At 40.5% G+C, this 27919-nt stretch overlaps 1 protein-coding gene across 9 annotated transcripts in view; it reads right to left on the bottom strand.

The window, feature by feature from the left end:
* drp2 (dystrophin related protein 2) overlaps nt 1-27919 on the bottom strand; it is a 182836-nt gene that overhangs the window by 63932 nt on the left and 90985 nt on the right. For 5 of the 9 annotated variants that reach the window (XM_055016642.1, XM_055016641.1, XM_035949728.2 and 2 more), the window contains exon 3: nt 19784-19958. In XM_055016642.1, the coding sequence (XP_054872617.1) occupies nt 19784-19830 (47 nt within the window). In that variant the 5' untranslated portion in view covers nt 19831-19958. Of the gene's footprint in view, nt 1-2348; nt 3608-19783; nt 19959-26260; nt 26457-27919 lie in introns of those variants that run through there. The other 4 variants (XM_055016644.1, XM_055016643.1, XM_035949730.2 and 1 more) reach the window with 3 other exon arrangements.

The following is a 27919-nucleotide window of genomic DNA, read 5'->3' as shown; positions in this document are numbered from 1 at the left end:
AAACAACAGTTACAGGTTTGAAAGGCAGCCAATCTCGCACATGATGAGTTAGTTTACTCTGACCAGAGACTGGTTGTCAAAATACCAGGTATTGTCACAGTGAAGGCTGTGGATCTTTTCATTTCCTGGATTAGCTCCATGCAAACGATTCATAAGAGATAAAATATTAGACAGACTGAGCTTCGCTATGGACGTGAGTACACAGATTCCTTGTGCAGCAGCCGAGGTAACAACATCTGTGTGTCCTTGAGAGTGACACTGAAATGCTATCAGCTCATCACTTTTGGCAGCAGTGGAGAAGAATCCTAATCACAATGTTTTGGGTGTAAATATAAAATTGTCTCGCTGTTCAGCAAACCTTGAGTTTTGTATTCAGCATAACTCACAGGTGAAAAGCTCAGTTGCATGCTAATTATGGAAGTGTGCCCACATTTCTTGACAGTTAACATCCAAAGTAAATTATATGGTCAAACAGAAATCCAAGTCCCCAATCAGCAAGAAAGATTACAGAGAGAAGCTTAGTGCTGGGTTCGATGATTAATTAATGCATAGGAGATACACGCAGTGTTTCTGCTGTTTTAGGAGAGAGGAGCTTGCTAGTGTGTTGCCTCAGGGCCTAGAGAAGCTTTGAGCACCACCCCCCGCCTCCTCCACTTCCATCCCCCTGCTCTCTGTGTCTCTTTCTGTCTCAATTGCAGAGATGTTGCGAGAGCTGGCAAAGAACGTGAGGATGTGTGATGGGCTACGTTGACACAGCAACACTGCATTTATGTGAAAGCACGTGTATTCAGAGGTAATTTAAGCCCTTTTCTCCCTCCCCTCAATACCTGGAGGGACGCCACTCTGGGAGAGCCTTAACAAAACATACTGAGATGCAACACATTAATTACAACGTTGTTGCTCTCAGTCATGTGACGGGTTTTGGGTAAACTGACTGCTTAGTTTGGAAAGAGCTCATGGTGGAAGTTTGGCCACGTCATGCTGCATTACATTTCTGGCTGCGTTGCATAGTGATTACACTGCATTACATTTTATCGCAATGTGTCACCGCAGTGAATGCAAACAGACTGAAATGTCATAAGGACAAATATTAGGAAGGTTGATGCCAATACCATTCATAAATAGTTGTTGCAATAAATTAGACGTGAGGTGCAGCTGGTGCAAAAACATATATTATCTTACACTAATGTGACTGAGCATTTTGTTGAAACCAAGGAAACTAATAAATTCATTAGAAGAACAACGGAGTGGATTTTTGATTCAAAATAGTAGTCACTAGCTTAGCCTTTCATTCTAATCACACAAAGAAATTGGATGAAGAACTATTTATTCCAATGGCTCTCTACAGCACATTTCTGTGATTTGTGCAGATCTGAAACTCGCTTCTCAATTTTCTTTGCTTTTACTTCACATAACCAATAGTAGATTTGCTTTGGTAAAGACTACATCATATTTTTGTCTAAGCACATGATACTGTGTCAGATAAGGCAAAGTCAGAAGTTCTTGCTAACACAGACATGAGTGACTGTGCTCTAGTGAACGACCAGTCAAAGCTTTCGATCTTTCACAACCTTTGTGATGTCACTGGGAAGGATGGATGAACTACCAGAAACAAGAATGTAAACAACAGGGCTGAATGATTTGGGGAAAAGATTCAATTGTGATTTTTCTGACAGATGTTGTGGTTTCAATTTGAATTGCAATATAACTTGTAGAAGTCAATCCTCAGTTCAACATTTATGGTTTAATAGACCGACAAGAGAAAAACAAACCAGCTGTGAGGGTTGTGTGTCTATTAGTCTTTAACTTCATCATGCTGTGTGCGCTCTGTGCTAACCTTTGGTTCACACCACAGATAGAATTTGTCACACAACAAAAGTCCATCCATCCATCATCTATACACCGTTTAATCCTCATTAGGGTCACAGGGGGGCTGGAGTCTATTCCAGCTGACTTGGGGTGAAGGCAGGGGACACCCTGGACAGGTCACCAGTCTGTCACAGGACTACATATACAGACAAACAATCACACTCGCAAAAACGAGGAGTGTTGTCTGGTTTCAGAACCAGCACACACGGACAGCTCCATGCGCTGATGCTGGGGACAGCTAACCCATGTTCCACAAGATAGCTCACCTCCTGCTGCATTAGGGCCCGTTTAGTCGGATTAACCCTGTATGCATGTTGTTTGATAGGAGGATGACCCTGCACATCAATGTCATGGAACAACACAGACGTTTGACGAGGATGATCCGAAAAGAGGAGTAAATTGTCCTCTATCAACTGAATAATGTCAGCTCTAGCTGACTCACACAAATACGATAGAAACGACTCTAAATTACTCAGCACCTCTGAGTTTCGCAGACGAGCGACTGGCATTAGACCATGTTTTTCTTCCAAGCCGTCATCAGACACATTGTACTGTGGAGGAGCTTCACAAAAGACAACCACGGGAGCATCAGAAGGTGGCACAGAGGGGTTATCTCTGGAAAAATATCGCTTCAACATGTTAATATGACACACACGAGTTTTTCTTCTTCGATCAGGAGTTTTAATAATGTAATCTGTGTCACTTATCTTACGTTCCACTAGGTATGGACCACTGAACCGACACTGCAGACTGGATCCGGGCAGCGGCAGCAGCACCAAGAGTTGGTCACCTGGCTGGAAAACTCTCAGAACAGACTTTTTGTCAAAATGACGTTTCATTTTTGATTGAGCCTGCGTTAGGTTTTCCTGCGGCAGCTTGCAAACATGGTGGAGACGCTCACGAAAAGTACTGACATAATCTAGTACATTATACTCACTGAGTAGAATCTGACAGCAATCTTTCCTTAAGAAGATGCAAAGGACCACGCACAGTGTGGCCGAAAACTAGGTCACAAGTACTGAAACCTAAGGATTCCTGTGGAGTTTCACACACAGCAAACATGAGTAAAGGCAGACCCTCATCCCAGTCTCTCTCAGTCTCCAAGCTGAATTTACGCAGCATGGACTTCAGTGTTTGATGGAACCTTTCTAAAGCACCCTGAGACTCCAGATGGTAAGGACTGGATGTCTGATGCTTAATGTTTAACTCTTTCACTACCTGAGCGAACAGTTTTGACATGAAATTGCTTCCTTGGTCAGTTTGAATTTCTTTTGGAAGACCAAATGTTGGAAAAAAAAAACTGTATCAGAGCTTTAACAATAGGTTTAGCTTTTAGCGTGCGTAAAGGAATCGCCTGAGGGTAGCGAGTAGCAGCACACATAATTGTTAAAAAATATTGATGCCCAGATTTGGTTTTTGGCAAAGGCCCCACACAGTCCAGCAACACACGTTCAAATGGTTCCCCAAGCACAGGAATAGGATGCAACGGTGCTGGCGGAACAGGCTGATTTGGTTTTCCTGCTAGATGACATGTGTGGCATGATCGGCGCTATTTGGCCACGTCGGTTTCTAAACCAGGCCAAAAGAAATTGCGCAACACACGCTGATAAGTTTTCTTAACACCCAAATGACCTGCAAAACAGGAATCGTGTGCGATGCTTAGAACCTGAGGGCGATATTGCTTTGGCACGACCACCTGATTAACAACACGTAATTCATCAGAGTCAGGACTCCACTTCCTCATCAGAACTCCATTACCTATAAAGAAAACAGGAGATGTGCTGTCAGTAGCGAATACAGAAGAAAAACACAGAGTTAGCGATGGATCATGTTTCTGAGCAGTGATCAACATGTCACGGTTCACATTCACAGTTAATTCTGCGTCACTAGGGAACAGAGATGTGTCATTTTTACAGTTTGACTTATTTTCAGTTTTTACAATTTTGTCAGTCATATCAGATTTCTCATTCTCATCTAACTTAGTCATGAATGACTCAGACAAATTCACAAGTTCACCCAGTTTACGAGCCTGTGCGCGCGTAACAGCGCACACAGGGAACAGATGTGGTTCAGAGAGGTCAGCAGGAGTGGCCGAGGACGAGGCGGGGCTCTCAGTACAGTCATCCCAATACCCCACACTAACACATCAGAACCACACGAAGTCTCGTTGGACAGTGGCAGGACATCACTTAACATCATCGAATGATAGGCTGCCGTATCACGGAGAATTTTTATCGGTACTTTTTTCCCTCTCCGGTCACAGAAACAAAGCCCTCTTTAACGAACGGCTGAAAACGAGCATCAACGTCAGAGATTTTGCTTTCAGAAGGCACAGAACGCACTTCAGGAGAAGTCACAGTTTTTATTAGACAGACGCCAGCGGGCGGTTTGTTAGGTTTGGACTGACCTTTCTTTTTCAGAGCAGGACAGACTGCGATTAAATGACCCAGCTCATGGCAGTAATAACACTGGCGGCTGTCACCGGCAACCGTGGGAATATTTCTCCGCGCAAGCTTCGGTGATCGGTTTGGTCCACGAGATGACTGTGGAGAAAACACACTCTTATGAGTCAAAATAAACTCATCAGCTAAGACAGCTGCGTTCGTAACAAACGAGACTTTCTGTTCATTCAGATACACCACGATGCGCTCCGGCAAACATTTTTTTAAATTCCTCAATCAGGATTAACTCGCGCATCTCTTCCAGAGATTTAACATTACAGGCTTGACACCACTTGTCAAACAAGGGCATTAGCAGACACACCAAGATTAAAATGACCAGCAATAATTAATAAGTCTGTCTTCCTACAATTGTCAGATTTTTCCCACGAGGGACTGTCAGCAAACTCCTCAATGGAGAAATCAGCCATTCTCCCCCCTAATTCCTCCCACACACAGAAAAATGCCAACCAGGAAAAAATACTCACCTAACTAAGCGTAACACTAAGCGAAGAAAGCAACGGACGAGCCCCCAATTCATGTTACACCCAGCCTAGGGGTCACTGAATGTAACATGAAAATGTCATCCTGTTGGGGCCTCAAGCAGCACACACCACAGATTTTTCCAACGAAATCAATAATTTATTTTCCAAAAGCGAATATAAACAAAGGTTGTATTAAACAAATTAAAAGTATGGATGAGCCGAAGTCAAAACAAACAAAACTACGCTAAACTTCCCGAAAACAAGAGGAACGAAAGAAACAAAAGATAGCAGCTCGATCCCTTCTCTTACAAATAAACTTGGGTTGTTAAACAAAGAACTAAGGAGTGGATGGACTGTGCTGCTGTGTGCTGGTTGGGACTCCACGCAGGATGACTCGCCCATGTGGTTCCCTCGCTCTCTGACCCCCGGAAGCGATGTCATCTTTCCGCTTTTTATGTCCGTCCTCGTGGTAGACCGAACCAATCCGGCGCCGACCCATCAACGTGACGTCCAATCCGAGCAGTGGTGCAGCGCAGCAGTATTTACATATTGGATTAGCTAAATAAAAAGACACACAGAGCGCAGAAAAAAAACAACCTCATACGACCGCAGTCGTAACAACACCTACGGGTAATTTAGAATAATCACTTAACCTCAGCATGTTTTTGGACTGTGGGAAGAAGCCGGAGTACCTGGAGAAAACCCATACATGCACAGAGAGAACATGCAAACTCCATGCAGAAAGATCCCGGGAAGGCTGGGACATCTAGCTGCAAGGCGAAAGTACTAACTACCACGCCACTGTGCAGCCCACACAACAGGAGTGATTGTAAAAAATAATCTTATATGCTAATATTCTTTGTCACATTGTAAATGCAGCATTCATTGAAGATATACTACTCTGATCAGTTGACCTATTCAATACTCATTCTCATTTCCAACACCCTGCATGACATCAGTGCTCATTTTGAAATATGCATGAATAATGGAGTACAATGTTTGACTAGGTGCACCCACATGACAACATCTGAAAGAAACTAAACCATCAATGCAGACACTATATAAGGTATCCCTCCATTATCTATAAACCGGTTAATCCTCTGGAGGGTCATTGGGGGAGTGAGTGGGCTGGAGTCTATCCCAGCCCACATCCCAAGGCGAAGGCAAGGAACAGACTGAACAGGTCGCTAGTCTATCACAAGGTCACACATAGAGACAGACAACCAAGCACACTCACTTTCATGCCGGACAATTTAGAGTCACCAATTAGCCTGAGCATAAGCATGTTTTTTGGACTGTGGGAGGAAGCCTGAGTACCCAGAGAAAACCCACACTGCACAGAGAGAGCATGTAAAGATCCAAGGCCCAGGTCAGGATATAAACCGAAGATCTTGTAGCTGTGAGACAATTGAGCCACTGTGCAGCCATATATAAAGTATATAAAGAAGTCAGCAAGCACAGCCCTCTTCCAAATCATCTTGTATTAGGCTGGATATGAAGACATCTTTGATGGGTTTTTTCCTCTTGTACTTTAATGCCTAAACCAGAATCATTTATTTATGTGTATGAATTGGCTGTATGAATTTTCTTCCTGTGGGAGTACAGGTTCCTTTCTGGCTGTTCAGCCACAGTTCAGCTGATTTAATGGAGGTTTGTTGATCGACAAATGTGTAAATGAAAAACATGTAAATGACAAAAATGTGTGCATATCATGAAATTACTAGGGGACCTTCTCTAGCATTTAGGCAAAATCTTCAATAATTCTCTGTTGTAGATATTAGAAACTAAATAAAATTAACTGTCTGAGGTTAGTCTATATTAAGTAAGTGTAGGCATGTCAGTGCAGCTGTTTTTGTTGAAACATTTAAAGACTGTACAGAAATAAGGGCAGGAAGATTGAGCAGAATGCATAAGATGTAAAACCGAGCTCCTCTCGTGAGGTCACACCAACATGTGTGTATCTGTTGCCTCTTTGTTAACAAACTAAACAAATTCTTTCTTATTTTGTTCAATAAATATTCAATTTTAGGCAAACTGCAAGCCACAACATGTCTTTTTCAGATATTATATGAAGACATGTGTGTGCCCACATTACATGCTCTGATCACTCTAGAATACATGACAGTGTAATGGAAACACCTGGTCACTGTTATTTAGATCATCTGCCATCTCTTACCTGCACTGAGCATGTTGTGTGCATGAAATGCTGTTTCTCACATTGTAAAGGTCCTGCATGTGTTATCAGATCCCAACAGTAAGTAACTTCAATATCAATAAATCATGCAGTGTGATAGTACTAAAGTGAAAATTGTGTGTTTGTGCTTTTCATTCTTCCCAGTATTTCTGTCTCTGTTTCCCTTTTTGGTTTTCTGCACTGTAGGGATAGAGTGTGTCATGTGTGATGCATTCAGGGACTCCTCTTGTGGTGGAGGAGTTTTACTGATGCCTTGCCTAAAGCGGTTCTTCCAACTGCCATCTTACTGAGGTTTATGGGAGACACTTAATGAGTGACAAGAGCAGACCAGCCACTGGGGCTGTTTGCCACAACTGGAAAGACTGTAGACATCTGAAGATATACAGCAGCTGACAGCCACGGAGAACACATTTGTGTAACAGTTTCTTCACGGCTGCATAATTCAACTTCGCATGCTTGTAGTTCCAAATGACAACACGATCTTCAATAAATGTTTAGAAAAGGCCAATTATCTAATAGTGAGAAATTCAATTTCCATTTTATTCTAAGTGTGTGTATTAGAATCTATGCTTTGCTTCAGAGTCATTTGGACAAGCAAAGTCATTTTATTGGCTCTCATTCTGGGTGGAGGGAGATTTTTCTCCATTGCAATATTATTATTGTGACACTGTCATTAAAAATACCTTGACTAATGTAGCTAACACAAATTAAACCTCCTTAATAGCAACAAGCCCATCCTTCTCTGTATCAGAGTGACTCATTGCCACATTCACAATGTCCTCTGTGAATCATGCACTCTCCCACATCGTTCTCAGACTGTATAGTGCAGATTCTCAAATGTTTCTGTCATATACATGGAGATGTCTACAGTATTTACAGTAAACACAGAAATGTAATTAAATTATGTCAGCTAAAGCCATTAGTGTATTCCAGGAAGCAATTCAACACTCTGCTGCTCTAGTACATGAAGACATTAATGAAAACCATGTTGAATATCAATGCAAATGCACACACACTGATGTAAGGAAAAAGGGACGCATATAAAAATCGGAAGCATGGTTTCATTTAGTTGGCCAACACACACTGAAGAAAGACTATTAGCTCAGCAGATAGTAGAGAAGGCATAACAGGTGTTGTGGGAACAGAAGACAGCTCAAAATAATGAAAGATGACAAATAAGAAGCAGGAGAGACTCCTACCGAAATGCCCAGACATCCCACTCCTCTCCTAAAAGCAGAGTGCTGTATGTGGGCACAGACAACACAGTAAAACACTAATTATACCGTGTGTGTGTTGGTGTTTGTCTGAAGTGGTGATGTGGTGATTCCTTTTTATTGCGTGTGTGAGTGTGTTCACTTATGGGCACATGACTCTGCATCCTTACCATCATTTTTGTGCATGAGAATGTGTGGAATTATTGTACTGATTCAGTTTTTTCCCCTTTGTCTTATTCTATTAGATTTTTACACAAAAATACGTTCCTGACTGAGAAGTGCAGAAAACAGGAACTCCCTCTATTTAGCTGATTCCTATTAGTGGATCTATCCTTTATGAATATCAACTCTTTTCTCCACAGCATTTCTATAAAGACTGTATTCCCAATGCTCTGTTGATTCACAAAATCCCCTAAGACGACGTTTCGTTATGCTTAGGGAACGAAGCCCTCTAATGATGCTAGAGTCCTGTAGTCTGAGGGGGTCGGGCTGTATCTTACGAGGCAGTTGGATTCTAGCAAGATCATGATCATGAGAGAATTTATCCTTGCTAGGCTTCAAGCTATGCGCATATGAGCGATCCACAGTTGGTCGACCCAACAGGTGCCCTATGAGGAACTACTGGCAGCTAGGCGCATGTTTTAGATTTGAACTAGCCCGTGATAGACAGTGACAGACAGATGGTTCATCCAATCACCTGCCAAGTTTTTCTTGAAAGTGCCTGCCAGTTTCTTTTGCAGGCAGTTTCCAAGTATGACTTCTCAGATGGTTCTGTGGAGCAAACCATCTGGCATATCAGGTCACGTCAGGGTTGATAATTGGGATGACAGAATATCAGAGTTTACTCCAAGTGGTTTTCCTGCTTCCAACCAACAGTCAAAGTTTTTTTCCCCCCCATTAGCACCATCATTGCCTAATCAAAACTACATAGTAGTTCTAATTATGGTGGTAACAAAATAAACCCTGACCATATTATTTATAAAGTCGTTTGCCAAAAGTTTATACTGCTCATAAACAATGGCCTCAATTTTTGCATTTGGCCGCTAGCATTTTGGTCTTTTAAAACCAAACATAATGAGTGAAGTAAAGGATCTGAGGTCGCAACTCCTCAATCACAGCATACCCTGCTTCATCATCTTTTGTATTTTAAATTGGACCAGAATGTATGTATTGAACATTATGTCATATTTCAAAAGACCTGAAAATACCGATTGAGTCCATAAACTCACTAAGAAAATGTTTACTAAAGAACCAGGGAAAAGTAGGGTCATTTTCTCACTGACCACTATACAACTGCACTTCTTTTTGCAGTCAGAGGAGTCGCTTCCTGCTGGCTGAAACAATGCACGTGTATAGAACTTCCACACTGGCTTCCCTTTTTAGATGCTGAGGTTATGTCCAGTTTTTGTAAACAGCCAGTGGCCTAAACCAAACCAAACCTGAACGGCAGTGTTGTCACATCAAAAACTGACTTACTTTTGAACAGAGATTTGTAATGATTTTGGAAGGCGGAGTCATCCTGCTGATTCGGGCATCAGGTCAAAAAATGCTTCGTCATGGAATCGTTCTAGAGGGCATCAGCAGGCAATATATTCTGAAGACATACTGACTCTGTCCTAGACATTTTCTTTCCGGCTCAGAATCTTTTTTTTCTTTTAATCTTTTGTTGTTGTTGTTTTTGCAATAGCCTGTCAATGTGTTCACAATGTGTGAGCAGCTCATTTCCATTGTTGTGAGCCATTCTCACCCAATATCTGACTGAAACTACGGCATGAGATGGGATCTACTATTAAATACATATGAGTTCTTGTTTGAGGCCACTAGTCATGCTGCTCATCTCCTGCTGAATAGCAGCAGCATCGTAGCCTACCTGACTTCCAGTGCAGAATGAAAGTAAACTTGGATGTCATTTAATGTTCCTTATAGATGGTTTATGATGATCGGAAAAGCGAGGAGAACAAGAAGCTGACCGAACTACGGAGTAAAATGTACCGACTACGTACTGGGATTTGGGAGGGGCTGGTTGGGTGATTGGACAGTGCTGATCAGTGATTTGTTATTGATCACAGTGGCACAGTAAAGCAGAGTGTAATGAAACAGATTTGGACTAACAACCGGCAGCTTTTGAAAGCTGGACAGGCCCTTGAAACAAAGCTTGAATAAAAAGCACACAAAAAAGTCGTTGCCTCTCGAGCCACTATCTCCTTCAGTAAATTCCCCTCTGTCGAAATACAGAAATAATAATCATCATTATTACTGTGTAATTGTCATTATCCTGTCTGCTGCTGATGTTTGTCTTTCAATTAGTGTAATGACAAATTCTGCCAAGCGCCCCTTTAACGAGACACAGTGTCAGTGTATTCTGATATCATTTCTGTTAGCGAATGAGGTAGGGAAGACTATTTTTCTGTCTTCAGGTGTTTCGTTTGTTTGTTTGTTTTGTTTGTGTTAATGAACAAAACATCCGTTTCCATTTGTCTGCGAGTGTCAATTAGTAGCTAATGTTTGCTTGCCTCTTTGGTATCATTACAGTCATGTCTAATCATGCACATACATATATATATATATGTATAGTCCTGAAAGTTTGCAATGAGTATTCATATTTGTGGTGATTTTCAATTCACTATAGAAACCCCACACCGTTTCTATCTCACAATTACTTAACAAAACAAGTTAATTAGCCAAAATAAACATAACAATACGCTTCAGAAGAGGTAGTGGAAGAGAGAAAAGAAATGTCTGCATTTCAAAGTAGCAGCTGGCAAAGAATTGTCTTATCTATGATCATCATAGGTGTCGTTACATGTTTACAAACCTAATTTGCATTTTTGCAGACTATAAGTACACACTGATGTGAATATATTACCCCACAGCATATGGCGATGGCTCTCAAGGAGGATGTAACAGCACCGTGGGGAGCAAGATTTCTTTCTCCATTGTTCGGTTTGCTTGTTTTCTCTGTACATTTTTAATTGCATTTCATTATCAACACCAATGCAACATGTATATGAAATTAACTACATTTTAAAACTGTTTTCAAACATATCAAAGCAGATCATTAAACATCTAAATGTTAAACTTATAAGTGGAGTTGCCGAGACAGTTCACGGTTGCTATTTGTCATAAAAATTCTAAACACTTGCAGCATCCAAGTTTTCTTGATGCACAACAGTCTGAAATAAATCCTGTTACAGCAGTGATGAAAAATTGTCTCCCTGTAAATAGAGCTCAGCTGAATGCTAATTCATCTCTGCACTCAAAAGAAGTAAAATTAGACTGTACAGTGAAACTTTCTCAGCTATTCATTTACCACGAAGGGAGGTAGATGAAAAACAGAACCATTCGTTTGTGTGTGTGCATTTTTCTTTTCATGACAACCCAAAATGTGAGCGACTTTTAATTTGGAATGATTCTGCACAACAACATAGTCTCGAAGAGTTAAATGGTGGAGTGTCATATCGGAAAAAAATAATTACAGAGGGGTGCCATAGTTCATAAAAAAAATAAAATGACTTTTTGAAACCAGTAGTGTGAGGATGACACCAGATATAAGCAGAACACAAGATGTTTTTGCACATTGCATCTGCAATAGGCATCTAGAAGTATTGGATAATTTCCCTTTTTGTGACTCATTTTTATAATATTTAGTCCACCAACGCACGCGGCAGAGTTATGTGAAGATTAGTGTATGTTTGTCCTTCTGTGAATCTATGAATCTGTCTGTGCACATTACTCAAAAACAGACGAACAGATTTAGATTAAATTTTCAGGGAAGGTCAGAAATGACACAAGACCACTTCATTAGATTTTGACAGTAATACGGCTTGGATCCGTGGATTTGTTAAAGATTTCTGTATCATTGTGAGATAGCGGCACGGCGTCACTGTCACTATGACAACCAGTGAAACTACGTCAGCTCCTTGCTGACGATCACATGATTGCGATCCTGCTACAAATCCACCGCTGTGGACTTATCGTGACTTATCCATCAGAAATTATACAAGGAACAAGTGATTAAATTGTGGGGATGTTTCCGAGTCCCATCAATTCCCGCTGCCCGCTACATATTTAGGTCACACGATTCGTTATCCGTACATAACATACAAATGCATAACACACGTCTGTGCTCAGTGCAGTGTTATTTTTTATTCTAGATTTCATCTGTCAGAAACGATACAAAAACTGAGCAGCCTTGGCGGAGTACTGCGCTCTCTGAGTGCTTTTCTTGTTATGATATTGTAGCAGCCAGAGAATCAAGAAGAGTATTGTGAAAGTGTAGGAACAAATGTATGTGTGCATGTCCAGGTGTACTGGCACCAGATGTGTTTGGATGCATTTGTTTTTCATTCAAACGCACCCTTTACCCTAATTAACACCCTAAGTTTTGATGGTTGACCATAAAATTGTACTTTTTTTCAACGTATTTAAATCAGTAAAAAAAAAAACATTATTTTACAGATATTTGCCATTGTTTGAAAGCAAATGTGTATATTAAGTCAAATGCTACACTATTAACTGCTAAAGATTTTCCCTATTTTGTTAATTAACAGATAAAGTTTTGTAAAATCCCACAGAAAGTATTAATTTGCACGTTTACTGTTAAGAAAACAGGTCAAACCTGTGCAGAATGTCCAAATCAAAAACAAATATTTTTACAAATAGTAATTTGTCCTTTCACAATGTGTGAAATTCTATTTTTTTTATCCACTAAAAATATTATTATTTTATTATTTTTGAACGTGCCAGCATTCCATAATTTCTTAATGTTTTATTTCTGGAACATTTGCTGCCAGATTTTCCCTTTTGTGTAAAGAAATTGACTCTGTCACAGGACTGTCAACGTCAATAATGTCTCAGTAAAATGTGCCAAACAATAAGTTACAGCTGACAAACACACAAAAAGCAGGAGACTTTGATCATAGAGTAAAAGGAGGGTAAACATACCTTATCGTTACTGTTTACATTTCACTTCATTCTAATATAATAATTCCTTTTTCCTTTCCTCTAAAATCCCCAACTGCCATGCTTTCTCTCAATATTCTTGTTGTTTTTCCGTTTAAACCACATTTGTGTGCGAGAAGTAAACAGTACTATCTGTACTTTTTCTGTATAATAAAATGTAATCTTTTTTATTATTATTATTATTTGTAAATTAAACTCCTTGATTATTCATCTGAAAACATTTCTATGATCTACATTTATGCCTTGTCCTCCTCTGACCCTCCTGCAGGTAAACAGGGCTAATGTACAGTGTGTCTCCAATCCTCAGGGCCTCATTGTTCTTGTAGCGCCGACAGCAGTGTTTTCACTTCTTTGGGGATTTGATTTGCTCCATATAAACCATTCAGCGTGCCTGGGTACAGCTTGTGCACAAAACCTGATTATTTTTTTCCCGCTAGTCAAACACTAGCAGTCCAAAAAGTCCAACATTGTTTCTAATCTGTGCAAACCACCTCTGATTTGTTCTGCACCAGATGACTAGTAAGAAGACACAGTCCAGTGCTGTCCCTATTCTTGTTTCATTTCAAGCTGTGTAGACACACACACACACACACACACACACACACACACACACACACGCATTACAGTAAATGGTTAATCATCGAATTATTCATGGGGCTCCTTAATTCCCCAGTGGTTTGTTTTATCATTAAAGTGTATCAGGGTTTATTTTCTCCGCCAAACCGCCAGACATATCTTAAAGCTTCTACATCTTTGTTCCCTGGTTTACCAGCATTTATCCAGTGTGACTCACATGAATGGGAATCAATGGCAGCCACTGATTGAGAAGGATTATTATGTGAGACCTTGAAGAATTCTTATAAGACTGAAGTAATTGACGGAGACATGGAAAATACCTACAAACGGAACAAATGGTAAAATCAAAACCCTGAAATGTGGGCAATATTTGAAATATTTGCCCTAGCAGCTTAAACCTCATCTATCAGTATTATGGAGTGAGACTAACCAACCACATACAAAGCATCTTGGAAGAACGCTGCCTTTTTCTTACCCAGAAACAAACCACTGAATCTCAAAACGATTCTCAGAGTGCAGCGAAAACGAAATCCATTCTTTCGAGTGTCTGAGTGATTGATGGCTGAATCTCCCACCAGAGTCCCACTTACATCTGCTATCACATCTCTAACCCCTGTGGCAGAATTAGGTATTCACCCCTGACCTTGAACAATATAATTACCATTAGCATGTAATTGGAGCTCAATAAGCCCTGCAGGTATCGTACTGCAGGTTTCCTGGGGGTGCAACAGGGAAAGTGGGGCACAGAACCACCAAAGGGCAATGCACTGAGATCAGATTGTCTCTAGAAGGTGCTGGCAAATGCAGGAGGATGTGAGATAAATAGAGGTGGAGGATAGAATTGTACATAAAAAATAAAGAAGAGATGAGGAGAATCAAAAGGGTAGAGGCAGAAAGAGAAAGTGTTTGGAAATGTAAAAGATCTTGAATGAGATGAGCACCAACAGACAGATACAGTGAACATTGTGGTAATGACAAAAACAGACAGAGACAAAAACAAACTCAGAGGTCTCCCTTTGCCCTCAGACAGACGCTGAGCGTGGGTGGTTGGCTCTCTGCAGTTATCTGAGCCATGTGGCAAATAAATTCTTAGCATGCCACTGAGCTACCCACACCAACCCCTGTGGGCATTCCCTGCAGTGCAAAACAGTGGGCAGTCACTATGTGGCACAGCCTGAATCCCAACAATGCCTGATTTTGTTACCGAGATGACTGACACTGTAATCAGCAAGGCTACATGGAAAACACGTTGGTAGGAAGCAAACTCGTACCTGGCAAAGAAGCGTGAAAATACCACACTGGGTGGGATTTGAGATGATTCAGCAACAACCTGTTTGCAGAATGAATGCAAATACAAGAATATAGGAGGCAGTACAGATGGTCTCGGTGGAAGTGCACCTCAATAACATTGCAGACAAAAACACAGCAAAACAGGAGTGTGACTAAAGTTTTGGAGAGTTTAGGAAATTGTCGGACACAGACCAAGCAATCTGACCATCTGCCAAGCAGTTCTGACAGAGCATCAAGCCACAACAGCAGCTCTGTGAGACTGTAGTTAGGAACAACAAAGCTTGTCCAAGTGGAACATCAATGTCTGAACCAGGTTTCATGGCAATCAATCCAACAGCTATGATGTTTTTCAAGTAAAGCCATCAAGACAAAACTCATAATGGCACTAGAGGACAAGTCAGGGGTTCAACAAAATCAGTATCCGCTAGATACTGCGGGTCAATTTCTCCACCACAATCAACCATAAAAGCTTCAGAAACATACACATAATTGCCGGATTAAAAGCAGATTTTCAATTTAAAATGGATCATTCAAGTACAGATGGACTGCGGCAGCTGCACAAACTTCATATTTTTTCCTCATAGTTTATAGGTATGCTTCATACAGACTTCTCTTTTTTTTTTATTAAAGACACATACAGTCCAGGTGAATGGACATAAACAACGAACTGAGAAAGAAATCCTGAATAATTGTGTGTCCATTGAATGAATTACACAACCACTAAACAAAACAACTCATTCTTTGAAAAAATGAAGAGAATCTCTGCTGAGCAAATACTAAAAAAAATTCAATGAAGCCTCCCACACTCCCATACTGTATTTTTTTTACACAGTAGTTACAGATGGCTCAGTATTATGCTTGCGGTAATAAATGTCTCTTTCATACATATTTATCATCATTCAGTGGTGATTATGATAGACAAAGTGCAACGTAGTGTTGTGGTCCACTTGTTTGGGGCTATTATCTCAGCCCTGCGAAGGACATTAAACCACAACCTAATACAGTAAAAAGCACAGAGCAAGAAGAACAGCATATCTACATTTTCTTGCCAGTGGTATAAAATTGATGCTTTGTAGTCGTGTGCTCCACAGCTGCTGAGCGTGAGCACAGTGGCTCGCAGTGTGATGATTTTGCCAACTTTCTACACAAGGTGCCAAAGAAGTGATCAAACCACTAACCTTCTGTTATCAGCTCTGGGTCCAATTAGCTGAGCGACACTGTGTCATGCTGATAAATTATGTGTGCCACTGCCATCTGTAAATGTTCAGAGAATGCCTTTTGTCTCACTGTTTACCTCTTATCCTAATTTGTCCAATTCGCTGGGTGATTTCAGAAACAGAAGCTTATGGGTGTTTTCGCATCGTCTGCAAATTAGATTTGTTTTCTATTTTTCAGCCATTTTCAGGAGAGACTTGGATGACGGTAGTGTTGGTCAGGTCATTACTTTGGTAACATCTTATTAAATATTAGATGGACTGTATTGCTGACACTGAAGATATATATTTAATCAATAATTCAATCAGCTATTTTACAGATTAGTCGATGAATCTAAATGATTCATTTTCCATCAAAGAAAATCTATTGGCCATTAGTTTTCATAAGGTGATATTAGTTTTGCTTCTTAAGATTTCTGAATGTACTTAGCAACTACAAAGGCAAATTGGATTTTCAACTTTCCAGTGGTCATTGAACTACTTGTCTCAACAACATCGAAGCTTAAAATCTTGACAATTCATCAAAATTACTGTATTGTACATGTCAAATTTTATAGAATAACCAGATTCTTTATAGAACAAAAAAATTCTGCTCTCCTTATTGCAATAGTGACACATTAGTGACTCAGCTGTGACCAACTTTCACGCAACAAAAACTGAGGGACTTTTGGCTGAACTGGGCTGAACTAAAGGCACAGGGCAGACAGGAGACATGTAAAAATGTAAGTCTCTGTGTCTATGACATAAAGCGTCACATTTTTTGTTCCGGTATTAGTAACATCTGGAGGCACCTAGAAAAATCATATACATGTTTTCTCGATTTCTGTAAAATAAATAATCAAACAAATTCAACTTTTGCTCTTTTTATTTTTGATTTATGCCATTATAACTGTGTCATACTGCACAAAACCCATTTTTCAGTTTCCTCTACTTCTAGCCATAGTTGTGCTGTTCCCATCAAGGTGCAGGACTTTATATTGCAGTGAGAAATGGTCTTACAGTGAGTAAAAATGTGACAGGACCAAAAAATGCCCAGAAAATGTTTGGAATTGAGAAGCATGAATAAAGCTCTCCTTACTAATAAACAGAGAACATTAACAGTGATTTTATTTTTTCTAGTAGTGCATCTTTCACAATAGCTCCTTGTGTACTGTGCTAAACTTTTTCACAGCATACAAACCATGTTTTTGCTTTGCGACTCCTAAACTTTCAAAGCCGAAGGCCTTTGGAAACTTTCACACCAAATTATGTTGGCCTTTGCTAGAACCCCTGAGTGCTGAGTGCACCTAACCAAACACAGGAGCCAAAAACTAGATCAGTTTAGACAAAGACTTGTGACACTGTGACACTGTGTCTAAAACTACTGATATTGGCACATTTCTCCATTGACATCATCAACTATGCCAATTCCTCACAGCAGCCCTTATGGACAGACAGGATATCTTTGTGCAAACATTCATGTCCCTCCCTTTTAAGTGGCGCCACCATCAGGTCAAACACCTGCAAAACGAATGACACTTTCTATTCCCATTAGACACCTGATTGGTAGTCAACAAACCACTGTGGTCCATCTTTTATATGAAGTATACATGCACAACAAGGGGAAGTTTAATTTAGTTCCAGTCAAGGTACAGTCCATCATAAGGGATAATGTAGGACAGTTTAAAGGCTAGAAGGAAGCAGCCATGGCTTTTATTGGAGCAAAGCCTTAACCACCTGTCAATCAAAGCCAGACAGGCCGTTATAAAGCCAGTAGTCTGTGCTTGTCCAGCCGCCGGCATTAAACGCAGTCAGACGTTTCCTCTGGACAGCACCCACGCTCAAGGGTAGACAGCTTTTCACTGAAGCTCTTTGTCATTCATTCATTCTTAAATTCTTCTTTACTTCCTGCCCTTCCTTCCCAATCCCCTGCACCCCCTCTCTCCCATGTGACGATTTAATACCAGCTGTGGGTTCTTTCTCTCTCTCCCTCGTTCTCCCTCCATCGACATCCTGTATTCCTCTTTCAGCCTGATGAAGTCAGAGTGCAGCTCGGGCATAAACAGCCACTGCAGGCCATCCATAGTGATCTCATTACACAGGACTGCAGGGGGAACTGTCTTACCCAATTTAACAACTATCCTTCCTTAACCTCCCCCTCCTACTTCCTAGATACATCAGGGTCAAGTAAGCAATTAAGGGGCCAATTGTCTAAACAGAATGCCCGCTGAATTGAAGAAGCAGAAATGATGCAGCACACCCAGACAGTTTCCAATTAAGCATCAAAGAATAACATGAACGCCCTCTAATTGTTTTTGCACTGGCAAAGCTCTCAAGTGTAACTTGTGCAATGGCAGTATTAACCCATATTATATCAATAATTAATAAGCTGACTGGAAGGAATACTGAAATATGCATTATTGTGTGACAGTACATTATTAGACAATGCTTTTTTTAATTGCCTGAACACTGTGAGTGACAACAAGAAGAACTGTTTAGAGGAAAATGGAAAACAAACGAAGAACGAGACAGCATATATGGATGTTACACATAATTAGCTCCTATTCCCCTGTGTCACTGTCTGGACATAAACACGTATACCAGAACAAAGCTTCTCCAAGGAAGTTAATGGCACAGTTCTACTACCGCTATTTATTATTCACATTTATATAGAATTAAAGGTAACAGTCTGTAAATTAATTTAATACCATCATCCCCAACAGACTGGTGACCAAGCTGCTAGACCTGGGCCTGCTGTACTCCTCCTGCCTCTGGATTAAGGACTTTCTGTCTGACCGCTCCCAGAGGGTCAGAGTTGGACCATGCATCTCCTCGACCCTCAGCCTCAGCACCGGCTCCCCCCAGGGCTGTGTGCTGAGTCCTCTGCTCTATACTCTGTACACCTATGACTGCATCCCCACCCACTCCAGCAACAGCGTCCTGAAGTTGCTAAGTCACAAGCCATCAGACGAATACAACAATTGTTTTATTATCTCATTAAACACCTCTGAACCAAGCGATTGTGTGCAAAAAGTGACTATTACACAGCAAATGATCAATAAAGACAGACCTGTTTCCCATTTTGGTCATCGTCACACAAATTGTTTGGTTTTTTTCCCCTTTTGCTTTTTGTTTTCTGATCTGTCGCTCTACAGAAATGCTTGGCTTAAGAGACATTGAGTAAACCGAGTGAATCTCAGTACACGAGGGTGTGTTTAGACAGCAATGGAAAACAGCAAGACAACAAACAAAAAATAAACACACTGGATGAATTTTTGGAAAATCATCAGCGCCTTGACAAAGTCATGAAATAAATTAGCATATTTATGTTTTCTGAGGGAGCCAACTTGTAGGTTTAGAAATGCAATCAGGCATTTTGTTGCCATAGAGCTGCAGGCATCAGCAGGAGGTTCACGTTATCTGAAATTCTCCCACTGCAGCCGCTCTCCACTCCCAGATACATGCAGTATCCGTTCCTTGAAAACATCCATCCATTCTGACTGCTACATACTTTTCCAAAGTGTCTTGGCCTCAGTAAACACCACTGTGAATGCTCTCTTACCGGATGTTGTGGGACTTGCGTTTGATCTCGTTCCAGCAGAGGTTCATGTCTCCGGTCTGGTGTGGGGCGCCTCCCCTCAGCCTCCTGCACTCAGTGCCCTCCTCCTGCCCCTCACCGTCCACTGTGGACTGGCACGGCACACAGTGGCATCCCGGCCACGAGGGCCGCCCCGCAGCTAAAAGCACACACAGAGAGAAGAGGCACGGCGGGTGAGCGTTACAGCATCACAGTTTCAAACTGAACCTGCTGCTAATTGATATTCTGTGCTGATATTTAAAGACACTGAGGGGAGGATTTAAAAAATTCTGGCTTTGGCAGAGACACAGTTGTGTCAAAAAACACACTGAGGCAGACAGTATTGCACACTGTTTCACCACTCAACACATGGACACTTACCAGTATGTCTACATTACAAATGCTATTTTCAGTCATGTTATGTGCACTTAAACATGACTCAAACTCCACTTCATGCATGTATGCTCAGTGTCTGTGTTTCCAAGCACACCAAGTTATAAGGCTCATGTTTTGATGATGTCAAAGATACAGCAGTATGAGGTTCTTCATATCCCCATGTACAAGATAAATAATAGCATCCTGACTTCTGATTATTTGTGCCATTTGCGTAGGTGCCTGTGATGTTTACAACACAAACTAACAATTTAATCTGACATTCCTGGAAATGTTAACCTAACCTCAAATTAGTGTGACTTTGGCTATTGAAAATGAGGCTTGTGACGGGCTCAGCGCTACTGAATGCCAACATGACGCTGCAGATTTGGCAATGGCAGATGAGAACGACAAGAAATATTGAACACGTCCTCCTCTTTGACCAGTGTGAGCCTGTCACTGTCAATGTAGGACAAAGAAGGCTTGGATGAAGATATACAGCTATGAGTGTAGAACAGAGTCTTTGTGACCCCAAGAGCAGAGAAAATGTTGGACAACTTTTTACTGGCTGCGTGATAAAGTTCAACCGTTCATGAGAACAGAGGAAGAAACAATACAAACACCAGCTCTGTTACCGATGAGAGTGGATATAGTGTTGTATAAACTGAGCAGTTGCGGAAAATGTCACTTGGTTTGTTTTTTTTTGTTCATCACTTGGCTGAAGACATGCCGGCACAGTGGCTAAAAGCTGGGATATGTGATGTACACATGTAACAGTATCCAGTTTTTTTCAGAGTATGTGGAGCTCTGATGTTTACATGCACAAACAAATAAAAGAGATACTTCCAAAACCAGTTCATAACTTCTAAAGTCCATGTAAACACAGTCTGGTCTGGGTTCTTGCCATTGACTGTATATAAAGATGGACAAACGCTCCATGACGTCACCTATAAGTTTCCTAAAAGGCGGTTTTGAAGCTCATTGTGTGCTCATCTTGGCAGTACTTGAGTTTTCCTAACTCCCAGCTAATCCAAAAATGTGCAAAGAGGTGAAGCATGAGTAGGGGCGAAGCATGGACTGTCCTGTGATGGCACTGTCACTGTCATCTGTCCAGCCTTAATACAATTTAAACAGGCCAGTTTTATAAAAATTCACCCTCTGTATTGTTGTCAGAAATGAGGGAATCAGCTATACAGACCAGAACATTTTTTTTTTTACCAGGCTGTAAATGTGTTTATTTCTGCTATGAAGTTGGGCATTTTAACAATGGGGTCTATATGTACTGACATATTTTTGGAGTTAGCATCAAGTGGCCAATGGAGGAACTGCGGTTTTTGGCACTTTCACCCCAGCTTTATTTTTCAGCCTCAGAAGTTGCCGCTGGATTCTTGCCAAAACCCGGCTGAGCTGCACTCAATGTTATGCCTGTGGCAAGATGTAAACCCCTCATGAGAAGGCATCGACTCCTGAATGATTTAAATGGGGCCAGTCTGTCGGTCAGAAAGACCACCTTGGAACAGGATTCTGGCAAACAAAACAAAAAAACAACAAAAAAAAATGCAGTCGCTGCTTTGTTGGATATAGTTGTTGTCGATGTTGAAACTTGCTAAAATCTTGATGCAATAAAATCAGAAAAAGTGAGAGAAGGTACAAATTGTTGTTAGTGTTGGCTTCCAGTGCAGTAAAGTCTTCAAACATTGCAACACACGTATCTTGAGGGAATTAGGCATTAAACGCAGAGGCTGATGTTTTTTTAACCATGAACTGCAGTCTACTGATGACAGTTTCTGTGGTTTCAACAAACAAACCAATCCCACCATCTTGCAGGGTGGGAATTTCTGTACCGTTACTCTTCAGAACCAGTTTCTGGTTTAAACATGTATGACTGAATTACAGTATTATAACATTACGTAGTTTTAAAGTGTTTGAGCAGATTCATAGGAGGAAAAGATTATATTAATAATAATAAATAATAATATTCATTACAAAAGCTTCTAAGTATGTAACTTTGCTACACACAAATAAATTTAATGACCAGAGACGCACTTTAATGTCTTCAACCCTTTTTTTTTCTTTTTTTTTTACAAAATCAAACCATCTATTTTTGATGACCTAAAAAATAAAAATCCAGTGAAATAAAAAAAAAAAAATTCTCCACTAGCATGAAAGTTTTCAAGACAGGCAACATTCATTCCTGTTATGATAAATGAATAATGAATTTAAAACAAGAACATTTACAAATTATTGAGGGCAGATTCTCCAAAACATCTGAGTGTCAATCAAACACAAATGGCAAAATAAATTATCAGCATACAGTCTACTTCTAGTAAAAACTGTATCCTATTAAAGAGCATATGTAAACATTAATAAATGTTTGTGGAGCACCAGACACAAAAATATAGTCAATAAATCAGAGCCAGAATTAACAACTCTGTCCTGTGTGTAAGACAGAAAACCAGAATCATGAGACAGCAGCAATTTTATCCTGTTATTCCATTCCATTAACCTCAGGGAAACAAACACAGACAAAAAGCCTCTTTTTTTCCACAGACTTTTAGAGTGAGGGGGCATGTGAGGCTCGACGTGAAGAGGTGCAATCCCCTTGTTGGGGATATCACGGAGGCATCCTACACACACAAACACAGAAGCAGTATCTTACACACAAACACACACTGAAGCAAGTGACATTCAGAGCAGGAGAAGCTTTTCCATGTCCACAGGTCATGATAAATCTTCGGTTTGGTCACCGGGCTGTCTGAGGCTTCCTGTCTTTTGTGTTCATTTCACAACCTTTACCTTTGCAGCAGCTGAGCTTCTCACCTTCGGCCTACACACACACACACACACACACACACACACACACACACACACACACACACACACACACACACACACACTCTCACACAGACACCATGACCAGCAGCTCCCCGTGTCTTTGCTCAGAAAGCTCTTATCAGATTGTTTTTAAACTGGTCGATCTTATTCTCCCCTGCAGTAGAACACAACCCTTAACCCTCACAGCAGCAGCGGGCCATCCATCTACTGCAACACACAGCTCTACACTCACCACTCACTCAGGTACACGGTTATCAAAACAAGTCCTTAATCACTCAGCGGCCAGTGGTTCATTCAACCTGCTTGAATCGTTTCCACAACTCTGCTGAAATGTGTTGGTAACAAAATCACCAAGATGTGGTTTTTGGAGCTTTTATAGGCAGATAAATCTTCTTAGCATGTGTCCATTTCATGGTAAAATTATCATCAGTGCTAAACTGTAAATAAATGTGAGTTTAAGCAGGTTTAATGGACATAATATTGTAAATTAAAACCATGGAAAATGTTTGACAACTTCAAAATATTTTTTTCCAAATCATGCACAATTGATGTTACTGGGTGCTGCATGCTGATTTTTAAAATCGGAATATATCCATGAAATATAGTCTTCGGATTATAAACTATTTCATGATATGGTATGTAGTATATGATACATTTAACGCTATGTCTTTGTATTTCTTTTGAGGTTATTTTGTAAGTATATTTCATTCTGTACATTATCTAGAAGTTTTCAATGAAATTACATACAACATAACTGTTAATCTGGAGTGATAATATCACTTTAAAAACATAAAAAAAAGGTGTCCAACCACACAGAAATTTCTTCAAAGTGATAATTTTATGCTTTTCTTCTGTTTTGGAGTGATTTTATCCTTCATCTTTTTTTATTAAACAAACAATGCATACATAATTGAGGAAGAAATAAATACTTCACTATTTTCTGATCATTTTTTGGACTAAATGAAAATATTCTAAAGATAAATAATGCAGATAAAGAAAATGATATTAAATATTTTAAAATATTGATCCCATTGCTCTATTTCTACAAACAGAGATTGTGCCATTAAAGTGAAAGTGTGTTTAAGTAACTCAGGTGGTGGAGCAGGTCGTCCACAGATCGCAGGGTTAACGTCCCCTCCACATCCTGAAACGTCCCTCAGCAAGACACTGAACTCTAATTTGCTCCTGATGTCTGGTGAGAACCCTGCATGGCAACTTATTTGGTGTCTGTGAATGAGTGAAAAAGAAACTCAGCTATGGTTAAAGAGCTCTATGTGAGTGCAGATCATTTATTATTTATCTTTTTTTTTAAATAGAGAAAAGTCAATGCAGATTACTGAAAGCAAACCTTTATAGTAAATACAATATATCTTCAGGATATAGTCACAACGCTTTAGTTGAAGCCTGAATTGATGTTAGTGCCAAAAGAACTCAGGAATTTAAATAATAATAATAATAATAAGAAGAAGAAGAACAAGAATAATTTGTTTGTTTCTGGAAGTGACCATTAAAGAGCTGACTTTTTAAAATCATTGCTTAACTTTGAGTATTTCTCTTTCATGTTCAGGTAATTTGTCTAAAACAAATTCATCCTAAACTGAACCACGGTGAAGGAACTTTTATTGCAGTACCAACATTTGAGTGAAAGACTTGATTCCAGTAAACTTATCCCCTTTTCTTTGTCTTTACCCTACTCTGCCTCCCTGTTTATCCTCCTCATTCTTCTCTTTACCTTCCCACTGTGTTGTTCAGACCACCTCTCTTCAGATTGGCTGGAGGGTTTTATTTCTTTTTTCTATTTCACATGAATCATCACCATCTCATTCCCCCTCCTGTCTCCCGTTATCTCTGCACTTCCTCCCCTCTCTCTTCTTCGTCAGACAGCTCCTGTTAGTGTAGGTGAGTCTTGTAAGAATCAGCAGTAGCCTGCTCTTCTCTCCCACTCCCTCCTGCTCTCACTGTTTCTTTCCCTTTGCTGGTAATCAGAGGTCACGTGTGACTCTGCACACTGTTACTGCTTCGAGGACCTCACTTGAGCTGTGATACCTTTAAAAATAATCATCTCCACGGCTTTTTATGCTGCAGACAGATTTGATTCATTTTACTGCAGCATTTGTGAATAAAAAAAACAAATGCAAATGAGGCAACGGAAACCACACACAACACAATGGAGTTCAAGAGCAGAATAGAAGCATGATTGTTTGTTTGCTTTAGAAAGCTGCCTCTTCACCATGTGAAATGGAGTTGAACAATGATAACCATCAACCACACCACAGCGAACATCAAGGGAATCCCCCGAGGGTGAACGATAGCTCTGAGCTTTGTGTCTGGAGTGAAGAGTGAACCGAGTGACTGGCAGTCCTGGCAGGGGACTCAGTCTCTCTCCTCCCTCTCTGGGTTTTCTTCATATAACCGCTAAAGACCCAAATTGACAAATCACTGCACCGTAGACAATATATGTATACACTTGTGCAGATATTTTTTAACAATCTGTTCCCCTTTTTGTTGCATGTCAGCAAACGTTCTGCATGCAAATGTCTGTAATATCTGCGTCTCATAGGCATGAATCTGCATCATGCAGACATGTATCAGCCCACAGTGCAAGACATTTGGTGGTTCTGTCTCTCACTTTAAACTTCAAAAACATGAGTCAAGCTTTAAACATGCATTATTTATGGCCTTGATTGGATGTGGCGTTGCTCAGTCAAGCGTATGCACTGCGTGTTTTCCAAAGATGCTGAAAAACCAGCAGAGATTTCACTGACATGCCACAAAGTGACACAGACAATATTCATCTCGCTGCTATGGCTACGACTCTCACCTCGATATTTTCATGATTGTTTCCTACATCACAGATCGCTGCTTAACGCTTTGAAAATTGACCAATTATGTAAACATCACAGACCACATATCTGCCTCTTGTTCAGTATTTTTTTTTTTCTGACCTCTTAAGCCTAAGAAACCTGGAAGGACATTTCCCTGACAATATGTGAATCTAAAATCAAAGGAGCTGGAGATGATAAAAGCTTTGCTGGATTTCAAAGTGAAAGAGAAAAGACAGTTCAACTGTGCAGATAAAGCATCAGAGGTTCAAAGCCACTGTGCTGCTACACCATGTCTACACATTGATATTAATCTAAACGAATCAAGACTGTAGCTCAGATATCCCAAAGAAGCAATAAGATAGTGAGGATTCACTCTCATTACTGGAGCTCTGCAGATAAATGCAATTCTTCCACAATGGGCAGTGCCTACCTTAATAGTACAGACTTGCTGTGCTGTTAGGACTCCAGTCTCAGACTCACGCTGTTCAGCCTGTCACTAGGGGTAACTGAGTGCTGACATTTTTTTACCCTGTCTGTTGGTAGGCTCGACGGAGAATGCTGCGATAAGTTGAGCGTGTGGAGAGGGACAAAAGGAAGACACAGGGGGAGAGATGGAGGTAGGGAGGGTGAGGAGGGGAGGAAAAGACACAGGGATGGAGCGAGATGGGTGACCTAATGAGCAGAGCAGAGACTTCTCTCTTGCTCAAAGACTTCTCTGTCCTTGTACATTCCTGCTTACACCTACATAGTCCCCCACTCCCCACGATCAACAGCAGGAAAAGGAAAAGGCCATCTGCCTGATGTCCTTCGACCTACACACACTCCGACCACCGCACAAAAATCTGCACCGATAGAGGAAAAATAGAAATTGTATTACTGTAGCGGAGACTTGCTTTTCCACAGAATGTTTCCACAGTGCAAACAATTAATGATTAATAAGGAGAGCAGGGGTAAAAGCCACAGTACAGCAAGGACATACGGTACGTAGCAGCAAGGCAGGAGGGTCTGTTAACATATTAGCAGAGAATAAAGATGAAGGCCAAGTACAAGCAAACATTTCATCATTAATTCTACGCCTTTTATGTTAGTTTTCTTTGTTTGGATCTTTGGCCCCAGTAGTGGTGTGGCTCTAAGGAATATAGTATCAGACTGAACAGCTATTAGGTGGATTTCTATAACATTCAGTCCACAGCCTAAAGACGTCGTTGGTCCCCTGAGTTTTCCTCTAGTGCCACCAGCAGGCTAACATTTTCAGAGGATTGTCACAACATGGTGCACACTTTGATGGTCCCTGGATTACGAACCTACTGGCTTTGTTGATTCCTTGACTTTTCCTTATTGCTCACCCCGGCGCTGACATAAGTGAAACTTCTGGGCAACTGCTGCATGGATTGTCATGAAATTTGGGACAGACTGTCACACAGTGTTCTTCTCAACAATCAGTGATGATCCAGTGGCCTTTCATATAGCATCTCATCACATCACACTTATCCAGCATATTGGTTTATAACAAAATAGCTGCTAAACTGACAATATTATCTTAATTTATTTATTTATTTATTTGCATTTCCTGTAAATGAGGAAATGCTAGCATGTTAGCACCCTAAAATAACATGCCCCCCTACTGTGACCCTAATGAGGATGAGCGTGTATAGATAATGGATGGATTGATGGTAGCCTCTCAGAGAAAATTCTTGACCTTTTTGGCTAGGTATACCACATGTTTGCGCTATTTATTTAACCTTTATTTAATAAGAAGGTCTTTCAAGATGCTTGTGTATCTCATGCACATGAAAGATCTGATGTAGGCATCATCCAGATAGCAACCCTGTCTCCACACAATTATGTCCTTATACAGCTTACCTCCATTCTCACGTAAACTTTGAAAGAAACATAATTTTGTTCTGGAGCAAACAGATTTTGTTCCCTATGACATAATGGAAACGGGTCACAGTTTTAAAGAGCCACAAAGTCTGCAAAAAAAAAAGGAAAATCTGAGGATGGAGGCATAGATCAACAATCAAACCCAGCAGAGTGGGATTACATCCTGTGTGGAACCACTATTCTTAAGTTTAATTTTCACTCATTT

This window comes from Amphiprion ocellaris, chromosome 13 (genome assembly GCF_022539595.1).
Source record: "Amphiprion ocellaris isolate individual 3 ecotype Okinawa chromosome 13, ASM2253959v1, whole genome shotgun sequence".
In the NCBI taxonomy this organism is placed as follows: domain Eukaryota; kingdom Metazoa; phylum Chordata; class Actinopteri; family Pomacentridae; genus Amphiprion; species Amphiprion ocellaris.
Note: the sequence above shows the minus strand (reverse complement) of the source record. Positions and strands in the feature narration are given on the sequence as shown.